This window comes from Amblyraja radiata, chromosome 1, assembly GCF_010909765.2.
Source record: "Amblyraja radiata isolate CabotCenter1 chromosome 1, sAmbRad1.1.pri, whole genome shotgun sequence".
Taxonomy (NCBI): Eukaryota; Metazoa; Chordata; class Chondrichthyes; order Rajiformes; family Rajidae; genus Amblyraja; species Amblyraja radiata.
Genome location: NC_045956.1, coordinates 163793261 through 163812032, shown reverse-complemented (window position 1 = coordinate 163812032; position 18772 = coordinate 163793261). Strand labels below are relative to the sequence as shown.

At 44.6% G+C, this 18772-nt stretch overlaps 1 protein-coding gene across 1 annotated transcript; it reads right to left on the bottom strand.

Annotated features, from left to right (window-relative positions):
• Positions 1 to 3676: 3676 nt before the first annotated feature.
• tmem129 (transmembrane protein 129, E3 ubiquitin ligase) lies at positions 3677 to 13219 on the bottom strand. Its single transcript, XM_033034598.1, has 4 exons — positions 12924 to 13219; positions 12022 to 12490; positions 10666 to 10825; positions 3677 to 5759 (listed from the first exon to the last, which is right to left on the bottom strand). The coding sequence occupies exons 1-4, from the start codon at positions 13126 to 13128 to the stop codon at positions 5511 to 5513; spliced, it is 1083 nt and encodes a 360-aa protein (XP_032890489.1). The 5' UTR covers positions 13129 to 13219; the 3' UTR covers positions 3677 to 5510.
• Positions 13220 to 18772: the final 5553 nt, after the last annotated feature.

The window sequence follows — 18772 nt, the reverse complement described above, 5'->3', positions numbered from 1 at the left end:
CTATCTATCTATCTATCTATCTATCTATCTATCTATCTATCTATCTATCTTATAAAATTGAGTGTGTGTGTGTGTGTGTGTGTGTGTGTGTGTGTGTGTGTGTGTGTGTGTGTGTGTGTGTGTGTGTGTGTGTTTGTGTGTGTGTGTGTGTGTGTGTGTGTGTGTCTGCCTGACTTGTGGCTGCCAGCCTTTAATTCGTTGCTACGCCAACACCAGACGCAGAATCGCCGAGATGTTTTCCATTTCGGTAGAGATTTCACTTTTCATTCCAAGTATCCACTCCTGATTAAATTTCATCGTGTTTATGTACACATTTTTAATAAAATCCTTCTCCCCCCACCCCCCCCAAAAATTTCAAAAAAAAACCAGCCCTCAGCCACAGAATGTTGGTGAACGTTCAATCGTGTGATGTCACAATGCCCAATGCTCACAGATGTCCAATCGGAATGGATCAATTTACATATACCTTTGCACCAGCCCCTCCCCCTCCCCCCCACCCCCGCAGCCTGTGTCGAAGCGCGTCATCACGTGTGTGGGAATAGAGAAAGAGGATTGGGGGTGATAGGGAATGGGGAACAGATGGACTGTCCCTACCCCTCCCCCTTCCACTCTCCCTCCCCACTATTTCCCCTCTCTCCCCCCACCCCTCTCCCCCTCCCTCCCATACCCCATCTCCCTCCTCTCCCCCCTCCCCCACACCTCTCTCCCCCTCCCCCAACCCTCTCTCCTCCCCCTCCCCCACACTCCTCCCCCTCTCCATCTCCTCACCTCTCTCCCTCTCCTCCCCCTCCTCCTCCCACCTCCATTCCTCCCTCCCCCGCCCCTTTCCCCTACCCCTCTGTCCCTCTTCCACCACTCCCCCTACCCCTCTCCTCCTCCCTCTCTCCCACTTCCACCACTCCCCCCTATACCTCTCCCCCTCCCTCCCCATTCTTCCACTTATCTCCCCCCACCCCCCATCCCTCCCCATCTCCCTCCCCCACCCCTCTCTCTCCCCCCTCCCTTCCCTCTCCCTCCCCACTCTTCCCCCTCTCTCCGCTCTCCCCCTCCACACTCTTCCCCCTCTCTCCCCCTACCCCTCTCCCCTCCCTCCACACTCTTCCCCCTCTCCATCCTCCCCTCCCTCTCACCCCCTCCCGCACCCCTCTCCTCCTCCCTTTCCCCTCCCCTCTCTCTCCTCACCCCTCTCTCCTCCCCTCCCACGCCAACCCCCACCGCTCTCTCCCCCTACCCATCTTTGCCTCTTCCACCACTCCCCCTACCCCTCTCCTACCCCTCTCCACTTCCTGCCCTCCCCGCTCTCCTCCCACTCCCCACTTTCCTCCCCCTTCCCATCCCCCTCTCTCCCCCTACCCCGCTCTCCTCTCCCAAATCTCTCCCGTTTCCTCCTCCCCCTCTCCCCTCTTCTCACCCTCCCCTCTCCCCACCCCCCCTCCCCCCCTCCCCCATCTGTGTGTTTGGGGGGTGGTTAGCGTGAGTGTGATGCCGCAGCCCCCCCCCCCCCCCCCCGCAAATCGCGTCGGGGAAACAGACCCAACGGGCCTGCACTTGGTCTAGTATATATATATATCTACAGCCAGACATTAATAGAATACTTCACAGTGCATTATTGATGTGCTATAATGCTGAGAACTATATTCTACACTCTGCATCTTTCCTCGTTGCTCTGTCTCTGTACTTAAGTTTGGGTTGATTATATCTGTGTATGGCATTATTTGATCTGATAGCACAAAAAACAAATAATTCTGCTGTACCTCAGTACATGTGACAATAATAAACCTAACCCTAAACTTGGGGAAACTGGAGATATTCAGCAGCATGGATGGAAAAATATGGTAAATATTTCAGATCAATTACCTTTTACCATAACTTTGTTGGCTGATCATGTAAATATTTCACATAACACTTTGGGCTACCAGGAAGATCCTGTGGATTCAGTAAAGGGCAGCACGGTAGTGGTAGAGTTGCTACCTTACAGTGCCAGAGATCTGGATTCGATCTTGATTACAGCTGCTGTCTGTAGGGAGTTTGTACGCTCTTCGCGTGACATGATCACATTGAATGGCGGTGCTGGCTCGAAGGGTCGAATGGCCTACTCCTGTACCTATTGTCTATTGTCTGTTGATCGCATGGGTTTTCTCCGAGATCTTCAGTTTCCTCCCACACTCCAGACGTACAGATTTGTAGGTTAATTGATTTGGGTTTGTACACTTGGTTTAAGTGTAAATTGTCCCTAGTGTGTGTAGACTTGTGTTAATGTGCGGGGATTGCTGGTCGGCGTGGACTCGGTGGGAGAGCCTGTTTCCACACTGCATCTCTAAACTAAACTATTTCTGGAGTAAACAGTGAAATGTATTACTCATTATCACCTTCCCTACACCCAACAATGGACCATTGTGGGCTCCATTTTACCTTGATCATTATTGCTGGCTTTGATCTGTCTTTTTGCATATCTTTCATCAATTTGTTTGATGTAACTTTTCATATCTCTCGGTTCCCTCTACGCTAACCCTCAGTCTGAAGAAGGGTCTCGACCTTTGAAAAAAGGAAGGCTGTGGCCTAGCGTTTGGAACAAAATAGAAATTAACCAGATTGTGCCCAGATCTCACACACACACACATATACACAAACAAGAGAAGAGTTTTAGTAATATAGATGAATAAATGCATAATGTGGAAAATGGGATTAGTTTAATATTCCTTGGTCAGTATGACATAATGGGCCAAATATTCTCTTTTGTAACTGTAATTTTATAAATGCCCATAAAATGTTGATTCTCTCTGGTATTTATGCACTCCAGCATTTTTGTGTTCTGGGCTCTGTCTGGGCTTCAGTTCCTGCATGGAATCTGCTCCTAAGTTAGATAAGTAGGGTAATTCACCACAGACAAGCAAAGAATGTAAGAGGACAATAATCCTTGACGATTATGGTTTCTCCAACTAAAAATCAGTTTGAACATCATCTTTAAAAATGTGTTTGCTTATCTAACTATGGATCATTATTTAATTTAGGGGAAAAAAGCTACCCAGAGAGTACAAAGATATTACCCTTGTCACGGGAGAGTACAATGTTAGTAAGTTGTAATGATTAATCATTTGGGAGATTGACTGCTTGAAGTCTACGATTCATGGACTTCACCAGTTGCTGGGTGTTCTGGTGATGCTCTGCCAGGCCTGTATTGCAGCCATCTTTAACTTATGCTTGTTTTGGGGGCTAGTCCCCTTCAGTTTTCTCTTCTACAAATCTCAAATTGTGGAGTACAGAGGCAAATAAATAAATGATGGGCCTTGGTCCCAAACATTATGGAGGGCACTGTATTGCTACCAGATCTCCTCAGTGCAAATAGGACTTTTTCTTTTTTTAATGCAGTTTTCCATTATCTTTAAGTCTACAAAATCCATTTCTGTACCTTAATCAGGCCCAATTTGATCATTTTTTGTAATAGTATTCGGTATTTACAAGTTATGTTCTGAAAGTTAGTTGCTATCGTCTAAAAACTGAAGTATAATTGGTTAATATATCACCAAATGGAATTGATTATATTGGGCTTTACTGATGTTTGAGTGCAGAAATTGTGCTAAATTCAGCGTGAATCAGAACAACGTGTTGTCTGTTAGTCCACAAAGCTTTTCACTGTACCTCAGTACACGTGGCAATAAACTAAACAACACAAGTGTTTAAAAGAAAATTGCACTGCATCATTCTTTTTATTTATTAATTTTATATTATATATAAACAATATTTAACATAACTATTCATAAAAAGTGGCACCATTTCCTTCTCTCATTTGGAGCAAAGGCAGTCAGAGCATCATTGTGGAAGTATCATCATCCGACAGACTACTGTATTTCAATAAGGTCCGTTATCAGTATCTCCATCAGGGTAATGAATCCAGACTTCCAAATGTCACTCTAGGTCAGAGAACAAATCAACTACAAAGTGCTGTTTAAGAATACCATCCCAGAAAATCCAACAAACTATAACACCAATAGCATTTTTGAGTAGGAAATGGAAAATGCTATCCCTATATCAACAGGCTTCAGAAATTGTTCATTAAGGAGATGGGCTATTAAAGCAGTGCATCAGAAGCAAAGTAAATAAAAATAATTCACATCTCCATTCTATTGTAAATAATTGCCATCTGATTGTTGTTTTTGTGTAATCATGTACAGGTTTGTAGTGATCATGTGGACATTTGGAGGTATAAAAATACGTAACAATTGCATCTGAAGTATAAAGCCAAAAGACAGCTTTGAAATATAAAAAGATATACAAGACTGAAATTCAAATTCAGTTCAAGATATTTAAAATAACTTGTGATTCCTATAAGTTGTCACAGGGTCACACAGCATGGAAACAGGCACTTTGGTACACCGAATCCATGCCAGCGCATTGACCATCCATTTACACGAAGCCTACATTAATCCCATTTTTTTTCTCGATACATTCTTCCCAATTCCCCCTAGATTTACTGCTCATCTAGACACAAGGCGCAATTTACAGTGGGCAATTAGCCTCTCAACCTGCAAGTCTTTGGGATGGGAGGGGGAAAACCTACGCGGTTACAGGGAGAACGTGCAAGCTCCATACAATCAGCACACTGGGTCTCTGGTGTTATGTCGGCAGCTCAACAAGATGCACCACCCAGCTGTTGTGATGAGTTCCAGGCAATTCTGAATCCGCCTGCTTCTGTGACAAAATCCATTAGTTCTCATCCTTTCCACCAAGTGTATATACTGGTTTCAAGTTTAGGTTTAATGCACGTTACCTACTAACTACAGAGTAAGAAGTCATTTGGACCATTGAATCCACGCGGCATCCAGAAAATCCCAGTCTCATTCCATTCTTCTCATTCCCCTGTAGTCCCGCCATTGATTCTCTCCCAATAACAAATTATTTGATTCTTTAAGGAGTCAATTTACAATAGCCAATTAACCGAGCAGTACTTCTTTGGGACGTGGGAGAAAATTGGAAGACCTGGAAGTGCGTGCGTGCAAAGATGGAGAATGTGCAAAGTCCACGCGGATGGCAGTCACCGGCAGAATTGAACATGCAGCTCTAGAGCTGGGAGACAGTGTTAACTGGTACACCACTGTGTGTCAACCTATGAAGGCGATAAAGAGACAAGTGACCATTTTGGAACTTTGGTTACAGAAAGTCCTCCAGACTCTATTAGATTGAAGCAGACACAAGTTTTAACAAGAAAAATAAAAAACATTTCAGGGGCATTCAAATCCACCAAAAAAGAAAATTCATTGCGGTTAGAGTGACAAGATGCAAGAGGCCAGAAATAAAATCTTGCTTGGAGATTGATGGATTCTTGATTAAAACGGGTGTCATGGGGTTATGGGGAGAAGGCAGGAGAATGCGGTTGAGAGGGAAAGATAGATCAGCCATGATTGAATGGCGGAATAGACTTGATAGGCCAAATGGCTTAATTCTGCTTCTATAACTTACAAATATGAATTTTGTCGATGTTAACTAGTTCAATTATCATATTCAGGTTATTTTCAGCAAACAATGGAGATATCAAGTATGCAGAATTTAGATCGACAGGTAGGACAAGGCACCCGATTTGAAAGCCACGTTTCTGGATGCTGCTGGTCCTGGCGGCTGGCAAACCATTTCCCCATGCAGGTCAGGCACCACATCGGACGGCAGTAACATTGCTGACATTCACCATCATTTGGCTCCATGCAGAATTTGACAAGTTTGATGTTCGCAGCTGTCTGCATGCAGCCAATACACGATTCCAATTCCTGTATCAAAGAAATTAAGTACATTTAAATAAAACATGTATCCTAATGGGCCTGTCCCACTTACGCTACTGCAGGAGACTATGCGGTCGCTACATGTTCGCGGGTGGTTGCCGGGGAGTCGCCTTCATGGTCGTGAGGAGTTCCCGCATTCTGGGAACTAGTCGCGGCCTCATTATGGTTGCCATGAATTTTTCAACATGTTGAAAAATTAGCGGCGACCAGAATGAAGCCGTCGTGGAGAGTAGCGAGAATTCTCGTGCCGTAGGTGGGTCGCCAGGAGGAACTAGTGGGTTGCCAGGAGGTCGAAGGTTCTTGTAGGTTGTAGCCGGTGCTGACCGGTGAATTTCATTGGCTCATTGGGGAAAAAAACCGTAAGCAGTAGTTTTCAGAAACCAGGATAACCGACCGGTAATGTTAAATGTCCGCCGAGCTTCACAGCCGTGTATCTCTGGCTTCTTAAAAGTTGTCTCCACTCCTTCTCCCCCCCCCCCCCTCCTCTTTTAAAGGACTTACGTGACCCTTCCCCTACACTGTGGTTTCACCGTCTTAATTACAGCGCCAACCTTCCTGTTTATCGCGGTGTGTGTTTGTATCGCATTGGCTTTGCACCGTGTGAATTTCACTCAAGACAGCGCTACCCCCGGGGTGTGTGTGTGTGTGTGTGTGTGTGTGTGCGTGTGTGTGTGCGCGCGCGTGCGCTCCACTCCGACAATCGCCGTTTTCTCAGGCGACTGTCAAGTCAAAAAATCGCCTAAGTGGGACAGGCCCATTAGGATTCTGTGACATCTTTGTGATTCTGTAAATTTACAAAGTTCCCATTCGTACAGAATTATTCCTCCAATAATATATTTAATTCTGCCACGCTTGTTTTGATTGGAACTGGCACAACTGCATCTTCAAGCTAGGAATGTTTTATGCGTCATTCCTAGCTGTCACTGTATGTCATGTTGTCACTTGCGTGCGGAGCACCAAGGCAAATTCCTTGTATGTGAATACTTTGCCAATAAACTTATTCATTCATTCAAGATCAATGCCATCTTTTATTTGCTGACAGCACCACTGGTGGAATCAAATCATTGTCATGCGAGGTGGCTTCAATTTGAACTTGCTTTCATTTAAAAAGTGAAAACCTATCCTCTTTTGAACAATAAAAAACCTTAATATACATGCATCTTTTACAACCTTGGTGTTTGCTAGGGTCTAATAGTCAAAAGATTACCATTTTAAAGTATGGTCACAGGAGCACCATCAATTAACATAGCACCCAATTTGGTCTCACTCCCCAACTCCCACAAACAGCAAATCCAATTGCAGGTGACAACGACAACAATCAACACATACGGTACAATACACCTACAACATTTAAGACACTTGGACAGATACATGGATAGGAAAGATTTAGAGGGATCTGGGCCAAACACAGGCAAATGGGACTACCTAAGATGGGGCATCTTGGTCTGCATGGACGAGTGTGGCTGAAGAGCATGACTCTTTAAAAAAAAATTCCCCTTCTCTCTTTTAAACACTTGTGTTGAATGGCACAGTGGTGCAGCGGTAGAGCTGCTGCCTTACACTGCCAGAGAGATCCTGACATCACTGCGACCACATGGGTTTTTTTCCAGATGCAATAAGCTGAACCCATCTAGCTGTCCTCTGTTTCCTGTGTTTCTTCATTGGTATATTCATAATAGTTTTAATAATATTAACATTTGTTACAACACTTGGTCAAGACAATACATTTTCCTTCTTGACATGGGCTTATTATTACCATTTTAAAGTATGGTCACAGGAGCATCAATTAGCATAGCACCCAATTTGGTCTCACTACCCAGCTCCCTCAGACAACAGCAAATCCAATTGCAGGTGACAGCGACAATTATAATTACAAAGAGCACGGTTTCTATTTTGCCTTGGGATGTCTGGGAACCCTTATGATGATGTTGAAGAGAGGAAAATGGGGTCAGATCCCAATTCTTTCAGCCAGAATGAGGCCCACAAGGACATTTTTTAGGAAACGTTCACAAGGAAAAATTATTAATGCAGTAAAATCTTTCCACAGCAGACTGCAAAATTTCTTTAATGTCAATTATAGGCCAGCCAGCGAGAGTCTTTATGGGCGCAAAATTCATCATTGCCACTTTTATTTTAATTAAACATTTGCTGCTTGATTTTACATTGCTTGCATTTTGTTTTCTGTTGCCTTACATCTAATTACACACCCTGTTTCATTTACTTTATAGCTTTAGTATTTTCTCGATGCTGCACTCTTCCTTGTATTAGCTTTTTATTGTGCTGGAAAATGACAGTTTTTTCATTTGCGAAGTCAAACAACTTACTAACAAATAGGACTAATTTATTTAGGCATGGACCAGTTGGATTGAAGAATCTTTCTCCATGCTGAATAACTCAGTGACTTCAAAAATCGAATTTGACCCAAAAAAATGTAATTGAAGGACGTAGAAGCTAGAAGGGGGATTGATAACCTGGCTAAGGAGGTTGGTTTGAAAGAGTGTGAGAAAGATTAGAGGGAGAACAGAAGTAGTAGGATGGAGCTATTGAGGAGATTGCAGATCTTCCAGCCCAGGAAGCTGAAGGCAAAGTCGTGAATAGAGAATCAAGGAAAAATGTTGAGGCAGAGAAATTTCAGAGGGTTGTAGGACTAAAGAATAAAGATAGATTGAAGCCTAGAAAGAACGCAAAAAAAGAGTGAAATCTGAGTGGACACAAGGAACTGCAGTTACTAGAATCTTGCATAGGTCACAAAGTGCTGGAGTAACTCAGCAGGTCAGGTAGCATCTTTAGAGGACATAGATAGGCAACGTTTTGGGTCGGGACCCTTCTTCAGACGGATGGCAGCACGATACAACGATACGATACAATTTATTTGTCATTTTGACCCCTTGAGGTCCAAACGAAATGACGTTTCTGCAGCCATACATTACAAACAAATAGACCCAAGACACAACATAATTTACATAAGCATCCATCACATTGCTGTGATGGAAGGCCAAAAAAACTTAGCAGGGGGAGAAAGCTGGAATAGAGGTGGGGGTGGGACCACGCCCTTCAAGTGATAGGTTGAAAGCTGCCCAAGCAGAATATGAGGTGCTGTTCCTCCAGTTTGAGTGTGGTCTCACTTAAACAATGGAACAGATCCAGGACTGAGAGGCTGTTAAGGAAATGGGAAGGGGAGTTAAAATGGTTAACAAACAGGAAATCCAGCAGGCCTTGACAGAACAAGGGCAAGTGATCAGTGAAATAACTACCTCGTGTACACTTGGTCTCACCGATGTAAAGAAGGCTACATTGAGAGCATCAAATGCAGCATATAAGGTTAGAGATGGTGCATGCGAGATCTGTTATAGCTAGATCTGAAGCCAAAATGAAAACACAAAAGTAATGAAATCTGATGAAAGTAGGGAAAGGCAGCAAATTATAAGCTCATGTACCTTGTGTACATAGAAACATAGAAAATAGGTGCAGTAGGCCATTCGGCCCTTCGAGCCTGCACTGCCATTCAATATGATCATGGCTGATCATCCAACTCAGTATCCTGTACCTGCCTTCTCTCCATACCCCCTGATCCCTTTAGCCACAAGGGCCACATCTAACTCCCTCTTAAATATAGCCAATGAACTGGCCTCAACTACCTTCTGTGGCAGAGAATTCCAGAGATTCACCACTGTCTGTGTGAAAAATGTTTTCCTCATCTCGGTCCTAAAAGATTTCCCCCTTATCCTTAAACTGTGACCCCTTATTCTACACTATAAAGGCAAAGATTAGTGACTGATTCACAGCTTTTGCTGATTCATATGATCTCGTTTTTGAAGTAACTGTGTCCACCATTACCTTTGCATGGCAATCATGTTATTTCCAGTCATTTCCTTAGGAATGTTTATTTATTTTCCCATTTCTGTCCACATTTGATTTGTCCCTTTATCCTTTTTTCATTTAACATGTTCTGCTTCCCATAATTTCAAACATATTCTCCAACTTTCCCACCTGTATTTAAAACCTGTTACATCTTCAATAGTTCTCCACTTCTGATGAAGGTCATGTCACAAGCAAAATTAGGTCATTGGGCCCATCAAGTCGTCTCCGTCATTCAATCATGGCGGATCTATCTCTCCCTCCTAACCTCATTCTCCGGCCTTCTCCCCATACCCCTGACCCCGTACTAATCAAGAAAGATTATCTTATATAACTAAAAGTCTTTGTCGTGTGTGTGTGTGTGAGAGAGAATCTGGTTAATTCCTATTTTCTTCCCACAGCCTTCCCATTTTCACACATCCTACTCACATTTTTCCCATCACGGCGATAAACATCTTCCCGTCGCAGTCCCACCTATATTTCTGAAGTTATTAATAAGTAAGTTTTAAAAGCAGCTGCAAAAACTCACCCAATTCCGAAAAAACCCCGAGTGATGTCACAATGTACTCGCAAGGTAGGACTGGACACTCCGGGAGGGAGGGGCACTCCAGCGCTCGCAGTGAACAAGGAGCGTCAGCGGCTGCCGGCGCCCGGCCCCTGGTGGGGAGGGTAGTGCTGGAGCTGGAGTGAGGGCTAAGCCCGGGGCTTGAGATGGGGCCGTGAAAGACGCCGCCGCTGGAACCAAGGATAAGCCTGGGTCCGGGATCAGAGATGAGCCCGGAGATGAAGTCGGGGCCTGCACTGGAGCCCAGGCGGCGGCCGAGCTGACAGCTGGAGATGGTGTGTGTGTGTGTGTATGTGTATCTGGTTGATTCCTATTTTGTTCCAAACGCTAGGCCACAGCCTTCCCATTTTTACAATGGGTGTGCACTTGGTCTAGTCAACTCTAAATATTTACACCTTTTCAGATTTTTATGTTGTCGAATGGTCTTACTGCGATATTGGCAAAGAGTACCGTTTCATTGAGATACCATACCTGGTTGCCAGGAAGATGATAACGTTGATTCAGCTCCACTTGGATTTTGAATGTGTCAAGAAACATGTCACTCAGGGACTGATGGATGACCACATTATGGGCATTCCGTATTGTTGTATGGAGCTTCTCACGCAGTTCACCATATTCTGTTGAATTCAGCCTGCAAACAGAACAAAACAAACATGAGCTTCAGTTTGTGATGAGAAATAATCTTAGCTTTTTTTTCCTTTCATTTGCATCCCACTTGTTATGGTTTTGTTGTTGTGGGCTGAAGGGAGAGAACATAGAACAGTACAGCACAGGAACAGGCCTTTCTGCAAAGTCACTTGCCTAGAGTAGGGAAATCGAGGACCAGAGGACATAAGTTCAAGGTGAAGGGGAAAAGATTTAATAGGAACGCGAGGGGTAACTTTTTAACACAAAGAGTGGTGGATTTATGGCTGCCAGAGGAGGTAGTTGAGGCTGGGACTATCCGATCGTTCAAGAAAGTTAAACAGGTACATGGATAGGACAAGTTTGGAGGGATATGGACCATGCGCAGGCAGGTGGGACTATTGTAGCTGGGACATGTTGGCCGTTGTGGGCAAGTTGGGCCGAAGGGTCTGTTTCATTACTGTATCACTCTATGACTATGCCTCATAATTTTATATACTTCAATCAGGTCTTCCCTCGGCCTCCGATGCTCCAGAGAAAACAGTCCAAGTTTGCCCAATCTCTCCTTATAGATAATGCCTCCAGATGACTTAACAGGGATTAACCAAAGGACATTAGAAAATCATCTTAAAAGGGATATTAGTTTAATTTAGAGATACAACACAGAAATAGGCCCCTCGGCCCACCAAGTCCATGCTGACCAGCGACCCCCACATTCTAATGCCCTATTTAAGATCTTATTTTCACAAGGGATAATTTACAATCATACCAAGCCAATTAGCCTACAAATCTGTACATCGTTGGAGTGTGGGAGGAAACTGGAGCTCCCATGCAGGTCACAGGGAGAATGTACAAACTCTGTACAGACAGCACCCATAGTCAAGATCACACCTGGGTCTCTGGCGCTGTAAGGCAACAACTCTACTACTGCGCCACCGTGCTACCCTATAGTTTCAACTTTTAAGCAGCTTTAAGTTGGATAAATAAATTGGTGACAAAAGGAACTGCAGATTCTGGTTTACAAAAAAAGACAAAATCCTAGAGTAACTCAGCGGGCCAGGCATCATCATTGGAGAACATGGATAGGTGTTCCTCTCATTGTTCTCCAGAGATGCTGCATCACCCACTGAGTTACTCCAGGATTTTGTGTGTTTTTTTTAATTAAATTGGTTTTCTGCATGTAGACTAGACTCCATCACCTACCTAATGTCAAATGGTGTGATGCGTGGATTGATGACGCCCACTTGGATGGTTAGAAATTGTACTGGAGTACTTAGGTCGGGACACAGTTCGTGTTGCCTTGATTCAGTCAGTGTGAGGTGAATGTCCTGTTGCTGTGCCACGTGAACATGATAAGTAGTCACCTTCATCACCCAGGTGTCGGTGACAATAACTCGCGCTCCTGGTGCACCAGAGGCAAATTTATCAATCCTTCGGAACTCTATATTAATAGAGGATGCCACAGCTCTCCAACTGGATTGGGGAAGGGCATAGTATGCAAGGCTCCGGGCTATTGGATGATTGCTCCAATTCTTTGAGGACCAGTACAACACGATGAGACTAACAACGGCAGGAGTTAGCACAGCTACCAGCAAGTAAATAATCCATCCCCAGCTCACAAGAAAGTAGTTATTTTCATCAGAAGATGCAAAACACATTCCTGCATAATAGCCTGCAATAAACAAACAAGTGGTAAAATGTAAATTCACAACAGGTAAAGTAAACATTAAAAAAAGAATGATTAAATACTATTTATACAGCTGATGTCAGAATTTAAAAAACCAATAATCCTCCACATTTCACTCTGTGACCTCGCCTTCTCTCCAAAATAACCCTTGACATAAACACGCTGATGGAGTAACTCTTTTACTATTCGGTAAGTATCCTTCTGAACTTCAAACGGGCGAGATGTGGGCTTTGGGCAACGACCCGGGTTCACATGGCCCTGAATGTCCAGTAGATGGTCTGTCACCCTCTCCCGGGTCCTGGCCGTTCGACCCCCAGTCCCCCGGCCCCCAGATCGTCCCCAACAACCAGTCCCCAGTCCCCCGCCCGACCGCCCGCCCGGCCCGCCCGGCCCGCCCGTCCCGCCCGGCCCGGCTGACCTAGCGGCAGCAGCGAGTGAGCCACCAACGTGGCGGCCGTCCTGCGGATGTGATAGTGCACGAAGGCCAGCTGCTCGCTGCCCAGCTGATCAGCCAGCAGGTCCTGCACCGTCAGCCCCGCAGACCGAAACTCGGTCGGGGTGAAGACGAAGCAGAAGGACAGGACGACATAGAGCAGCGTGAACACCGCCTCGGGGTTGTTCATCGTCCAGCGCAACGATCCCCGCTCCGCAGGCCCGGTCCCGTCGCCCTGGAAACGCGGTCAGTTCCGGTTCTACCGGTCCCGTCGCCGTGGAAACGCGGTCAGTTCCGGTTCTACCGGTCCCGTCGCCGTGGAAACGCGGTCAGTTCCGGTTCTACTGTCACCGTGGAAACGCGTCAGTTCCGGTTCTACTGTCACCGTGGAAACGCGTCAGTTCCGGTTCTACTGGCCCGGTCCATCGAGCGCTTGGATGACCCGGAGCGCAGTGTCCATCATGTCCATGCCCATGCCCATGCCCGGGAGTAAACTTTGGACATCTGGATTGTTTTTACTGTTATTATGTGTGAAATGTTTTAGGTTTCATGTGCGATGCTCCGGTATTCCCTGGGAAACGTCTTCTCATTTTGCACTGTACAATTGTTGCTTTGCAAGATGACAATAAAGGTTGATTGATTAAAAAGATTGATTGAAATTATCTTCTCTTGCGCTTTAAAAAAAAAATACAATTTGGATGCATTATCTTAAAGCGCATCTCCAGATGCGATAATAGACCAAGATGAGTTTAGAAACATAGAAAATTATATGAACATATGAAAGATATTGTCTTATGAAAGACATGATATGATATGAAAGATATAGATATGAACATAGAAACATATGAAACATATTGTCTGAATAAAGCAGTAAAATAAGATTTCGCGAAAACGTAACATGATGATGTGAATGGAAGGCTTGACAACACTTCACCTATAGATGGTCACCTATTCCTTTTTCTCCAAAGATGCTACCTGACGCACTGAGTCACTCCAGCATGTTGTGGTATAAACCAGCTTCTGCAATTACTTGTCTGTACATCCATCCTTCATTTATATGCCTAGGGATCAGTCTCACCAGTCACTCCCGGACCCACAAACAAAAACAAAAACACTTAAGTCATGGTCTTCGACCTCGAAGGACAAACAACAACAACGACAATATGCCTAGGAAAGGCATGTCATTAAAACCTCCTTCTTTCATCTCTGCAACATCGCCAAACTCAGACCCTCTCTCACACCTCCCGCTGCTGAAAGACTCATCCATGCCTTCATCTCCTCCCGACTGGACTACTGCAACTCACTTCTCCTTGGCATCAGCTCCACCTACATCAACCGACTCCAACTGGTCCAGAACGCAGCAGCCCAACTCATCACCCACACCAAATCCTGGCATCACATCACTCCAGTCCTCAAACAACTTCACTGGCTTCCCATCTCCCACTGGATCAACTACAAAATCCTGATCCTCACCTACAAAGCCCTCCACCATCTGGCCCCCCCATATCTCACTGACCTCCTCTCCCCCTACCAACCCTCACGGTCCCTCAGATCCACATCAGCCGGTCTCCTCTCCATCCACAAGTCCAACCTCCGCAGTTTTGGGGACAGAGCCTTCTCCAGGGCAGCTCCCAGGCTCTGGAACTCCCTCCCCCAACTGATCCACAATTCTGTGTCCCTCACCATCTTCCAGTCCCGCCTCAAGACCCATCTCTTCACCTCTGCCTATCCTTAGCCCCACGTCCCCCTCCCTTTTCATCTGTGCATTAATTGCCTCATATTGTGTTTTGTATTGAATTCTGTCTTTACTTTGTGTACTAGTCATGTCTCTACTATTTATTTCATTCCCCTTACATGTTTTTCCTCTACCTGCTAAATTTTTGTAAGGTGTCCTTGAGACTCTTGAAAGGCACCCATAAATAAAATTTATTATTATTAGGAAAGCAGCCCAAAGCAATTCATATCGATAGGCAGCTAACATCTACACTGACATTTAATTTTAGCAGCAAGACTTCTAACTACTACCACTTTAATCAGTCGAAAGACATGCTGTCAGAACTTGATTGTTGCTTTCACTGGAAGGATGTTGCCCCTTCCACAACAGTATCTAAAACAATATATTTGAGAAGTGTGAGATCACAGGGAACGACCCGCCTTCGTTCACTGCTCCACCTGGTGATCACTCACCATATTACTGCCCGTACCGCTAATAATTTTATCGTGACCAGTCCAATAAGTATGAAGGTAGACAAAAATGCTGGAGAAACTCAGCGGGTGAAGCAGCATCTATGGAGCGAAGTAGTAGATGACGTTTCAGGTCGAGACCCTTCTTCAGACTGAGTATGCTACTGAGTATACCAATAAGTATGCTATCCATGATGACCTCGGCATCTGTATTCAGTTAGCATAAAGCGTCAAGAGAAGTAGAAATTGATGGAGGCAAAAGGACAAAAAGTGTTGGAGTAATTCAGCAGCTCAAGCAGCATCTCCGGAGAACATAGATAGGTGACAATTTGGGTCGAGACCCTTGTTCACTGATGGAAGGAGGTTAGTCGACAGAGAAAACTTTAGAAAAGCTTAGACACAAGGAACTGCAAAATGGTGAAATCTTGGGCAAAACACAAATTGCTGGATGAACTCAACGGGTCAGGCAGCATCTGAGGAGTGAATGGACAGTGATATTTCAGGTTGGGATCCTTCTTCAGGTAGGTGATGTTTCAGGTTGGAAAACTTCCTCAGCCTGGTGACATTTCATGTTAGGAGCCTCCTTCAGAATTCTTTAAAAAAACTTTTTTTTTGGATACAAGATACTATAATTGTATTCTGAAATTCATATGATGTGAGGAAGAAACTATACATGGAGGATGGAGAGTATTAATATACAACATTTACAAGACCTTTGGGCAGGTACATGGATAAGAAAGGGCCAAACAAGAGCAAATGGGACTAGATCGGTTGGAAATTAAAGTATAAGTAGTCCTGTCTAAAGTATTAACACCTGTACAAACAAATTGAACTGAATAGACCAGTCTGAAGACGGACGCTAACCAGAAGCATCACCTGTCCATGTTCTCCACAGGTGCTGCCTGAACCACGGAGTTACTCCAGCATTTTGCTTTTCTTTTTAAATTCGGCATCTGCAGTTCCTTGTTACTACATTGAACTGAATAGCTTGACTTGAAAGTTCCTAACTTCTCAGAATTGTTGTTTAAAAAATGATTGACTTGCTCACTATGCAACCAGCCTAAGATAATATCACAGCAAGCTTTAAAGGATGTGTTAATGTTGTTCATTTGTTAAAAATGTTGGAGAAAAAACAAATAAAACTAAATGTGTTGAATTGGATACAAGTACCTGGGTTATGCCACGTAACTTCAGGGAGGACATCCAGTTTCTAAACAGTAACTTATGTGCAATACATTACTTTGTAAAAATTTGCAGCATGGTTAAATAGGTCGAGCAGATTGCTGTTGCATGGAGCCTATATGGACTCAACGGACTTGTTACAACCTTCCATGTTAAAATTATGTGTAAAAAAAGATTAAGTGTTGGAGTAACTCAGCAGATCAGGCAGCATCTCTGGAGAACATGTATAGAAACATAGAAAAATAAGTGAAGGAGTATGCCCTTCGGACCTTTGTGCCGCCATTCAATATGATCATGACTGATCATCCAAAATCAGTACCCCGTTCCTGCCTTTTCCCATATCCCTTGATTCCTTTAGTCGTAAGAGCTAAATCTAACTCTCTTGAAAACATCCAGTGAATTGGCCCTCACTGCCTACTGTGGCAGAGAATTCCACAGATTCACAACTCTCTGAGTGAAAAAATGTTTCCTCATCTCAGTCCTAAATGGCCTACTCCTTATTCTTAAACTGACCCCTGGTTCTTGCCTCCCCCAACATCGGGAACATTTTTCCTGCATCTAGCCTGTCCAATCCTTTAAGAATTTTATATGTTTCTTATATATTTCTTTAAGATCCTTTTAGTTTGGTGACGTGGAAGTGACTAGAATATCATTGAGCACAATTCGATATAAAACGCTAGTAACACCCACAATCCTCCTTTAAGGTTAGTAACTGCAGATGCTGAATTTTATGCCAGCGATGTTGTGTGTCCACTGAGTTACTCCAGCATTTTGCGTCTATCTTTGCTGGAGTAACTCGGCAGGTCAGGCAGCATTTCTGGAGAGAAAGAATAGGTGATGATGTTTCAACTGGGAACCTTTTCTCAGACATTAAAAAAAACTTTAAAGAGTCTTTTAAAGGATTGGACAAGGTGGGGGGGGGGGGGGGGGTAGGGTGGAATAGAGGCTTATGGTTTCTATAAACTCCTTTAAGTTCATGTGATAGGAGAATAATTAGGCCATTCGGCCCATTAAGTCTGCTCCACCATTCAATCATGGCTGATCTATTTCTCCCTCCTAACCCCATTCTCCTTCCTTCTCCCCATAACTCCTGAGATCCCTATTTATCAAGAATCTATCTATCTCTGCCTTAAAAACATCCATTAACTTGGCCTCCACAGCCTTCTGTGGCAAAGAATTCCACAGATTCACCACCGTCTGACTTAAGAAATTGCTCCTCATCTCCAATCTAAAGGAACATTCTTCAATTCTGAGGCTATGACCTCTGGTCCTAAGCTCTCCCTCTAGTGAAAACATCCTCACCACATTCATTGCATCACAAGCCGTTCACTATTCGATAAGTTTCAATGAGGTTTCCCCCTCACCCTTCTAAATTCCAGCGAGTAATAGGCCCAGTGCCGTCAAATGCTCATCATATGTTAACCCACTCATTCCTGGGATCAAGAAACCTCGATCAGGAAAACTTGTAAACCTCCTCTGGACCCTCCAGGGCCATCACACCCTTCCTCAGCTGAAATGTGTAGGAAGGAACTGCAGAGATGCTGGTTTAAACCGAAGATAGATGCAAAATGCTGGAGTAACTCAGCAGGACAGGCAGCATCTCTGGAGAGAAGGAATAGGTGTAGTTTTGGGTTGAGCCTCTTGTCCAAACCTGTTCAGCAATTTGTGTACTTGTTACTCCAGCATTTTGTGTCATCTTTCCTCAGATATGGGGCCCAAAATTATAAACATAGAAAATGGGTGCAGGAGTAGGCCATTCGGCCCCTAGAGCCAGGACCGCCATTCAATATGATCATGGCTGATCATCCAAAATCAGTACCCCGGTCTGGCTTTTCCCCCATATCCCTTAGCCCTAAGAGCTAAATCTAACTTTCTTGAAAATATCCAGTGAATTGGCCTCCACTTCCTTCTGTGGCAGAGAATTCCACGGATTCACAACACTGGGTGAAAAAGTTTTTCCTCATCTCAGTCCTAAATGGACTACCCCTTAATCTTAAAACTGCGGCCCCTGTTCCTGGACTCCCCCAACACTGGGAACATTTTTCCTGCATCTAGCCTGTCTAATGCTCTAAGAATGTTATGTTTCTATAAGATCTGACTCTCATCCTTCTAAATTCCAGCGAATACAAGCCCACAAAATTGCTCACAATACCCCAAAGGTTTAGTTTGTTTGCAAAAAAAAAACGTTGTGAATGTTGCAAATGTCATTGAGCTCCCTGGCAACCTGTGGGTGGGTGGGTGGTTGGGTGTGGGAGAGAGCAGAGTGCATCACAGGGTGGAGCTGATCCCTTTTAGTCCCCACGCCCACCACGACCAGTGCAGCCTCGCCCTCCAGCTCCCCCGCTGCTGATTGGTCGGTTTGTAACCGGCTGAACTGTGACCTCGGGCGGCGGACGCCTCCTATTGGACGGAGCGGCAAACGGTCGCATGTTTAAATCTGAGCGAGCGCGGGCAGAGATCTCGCTGCC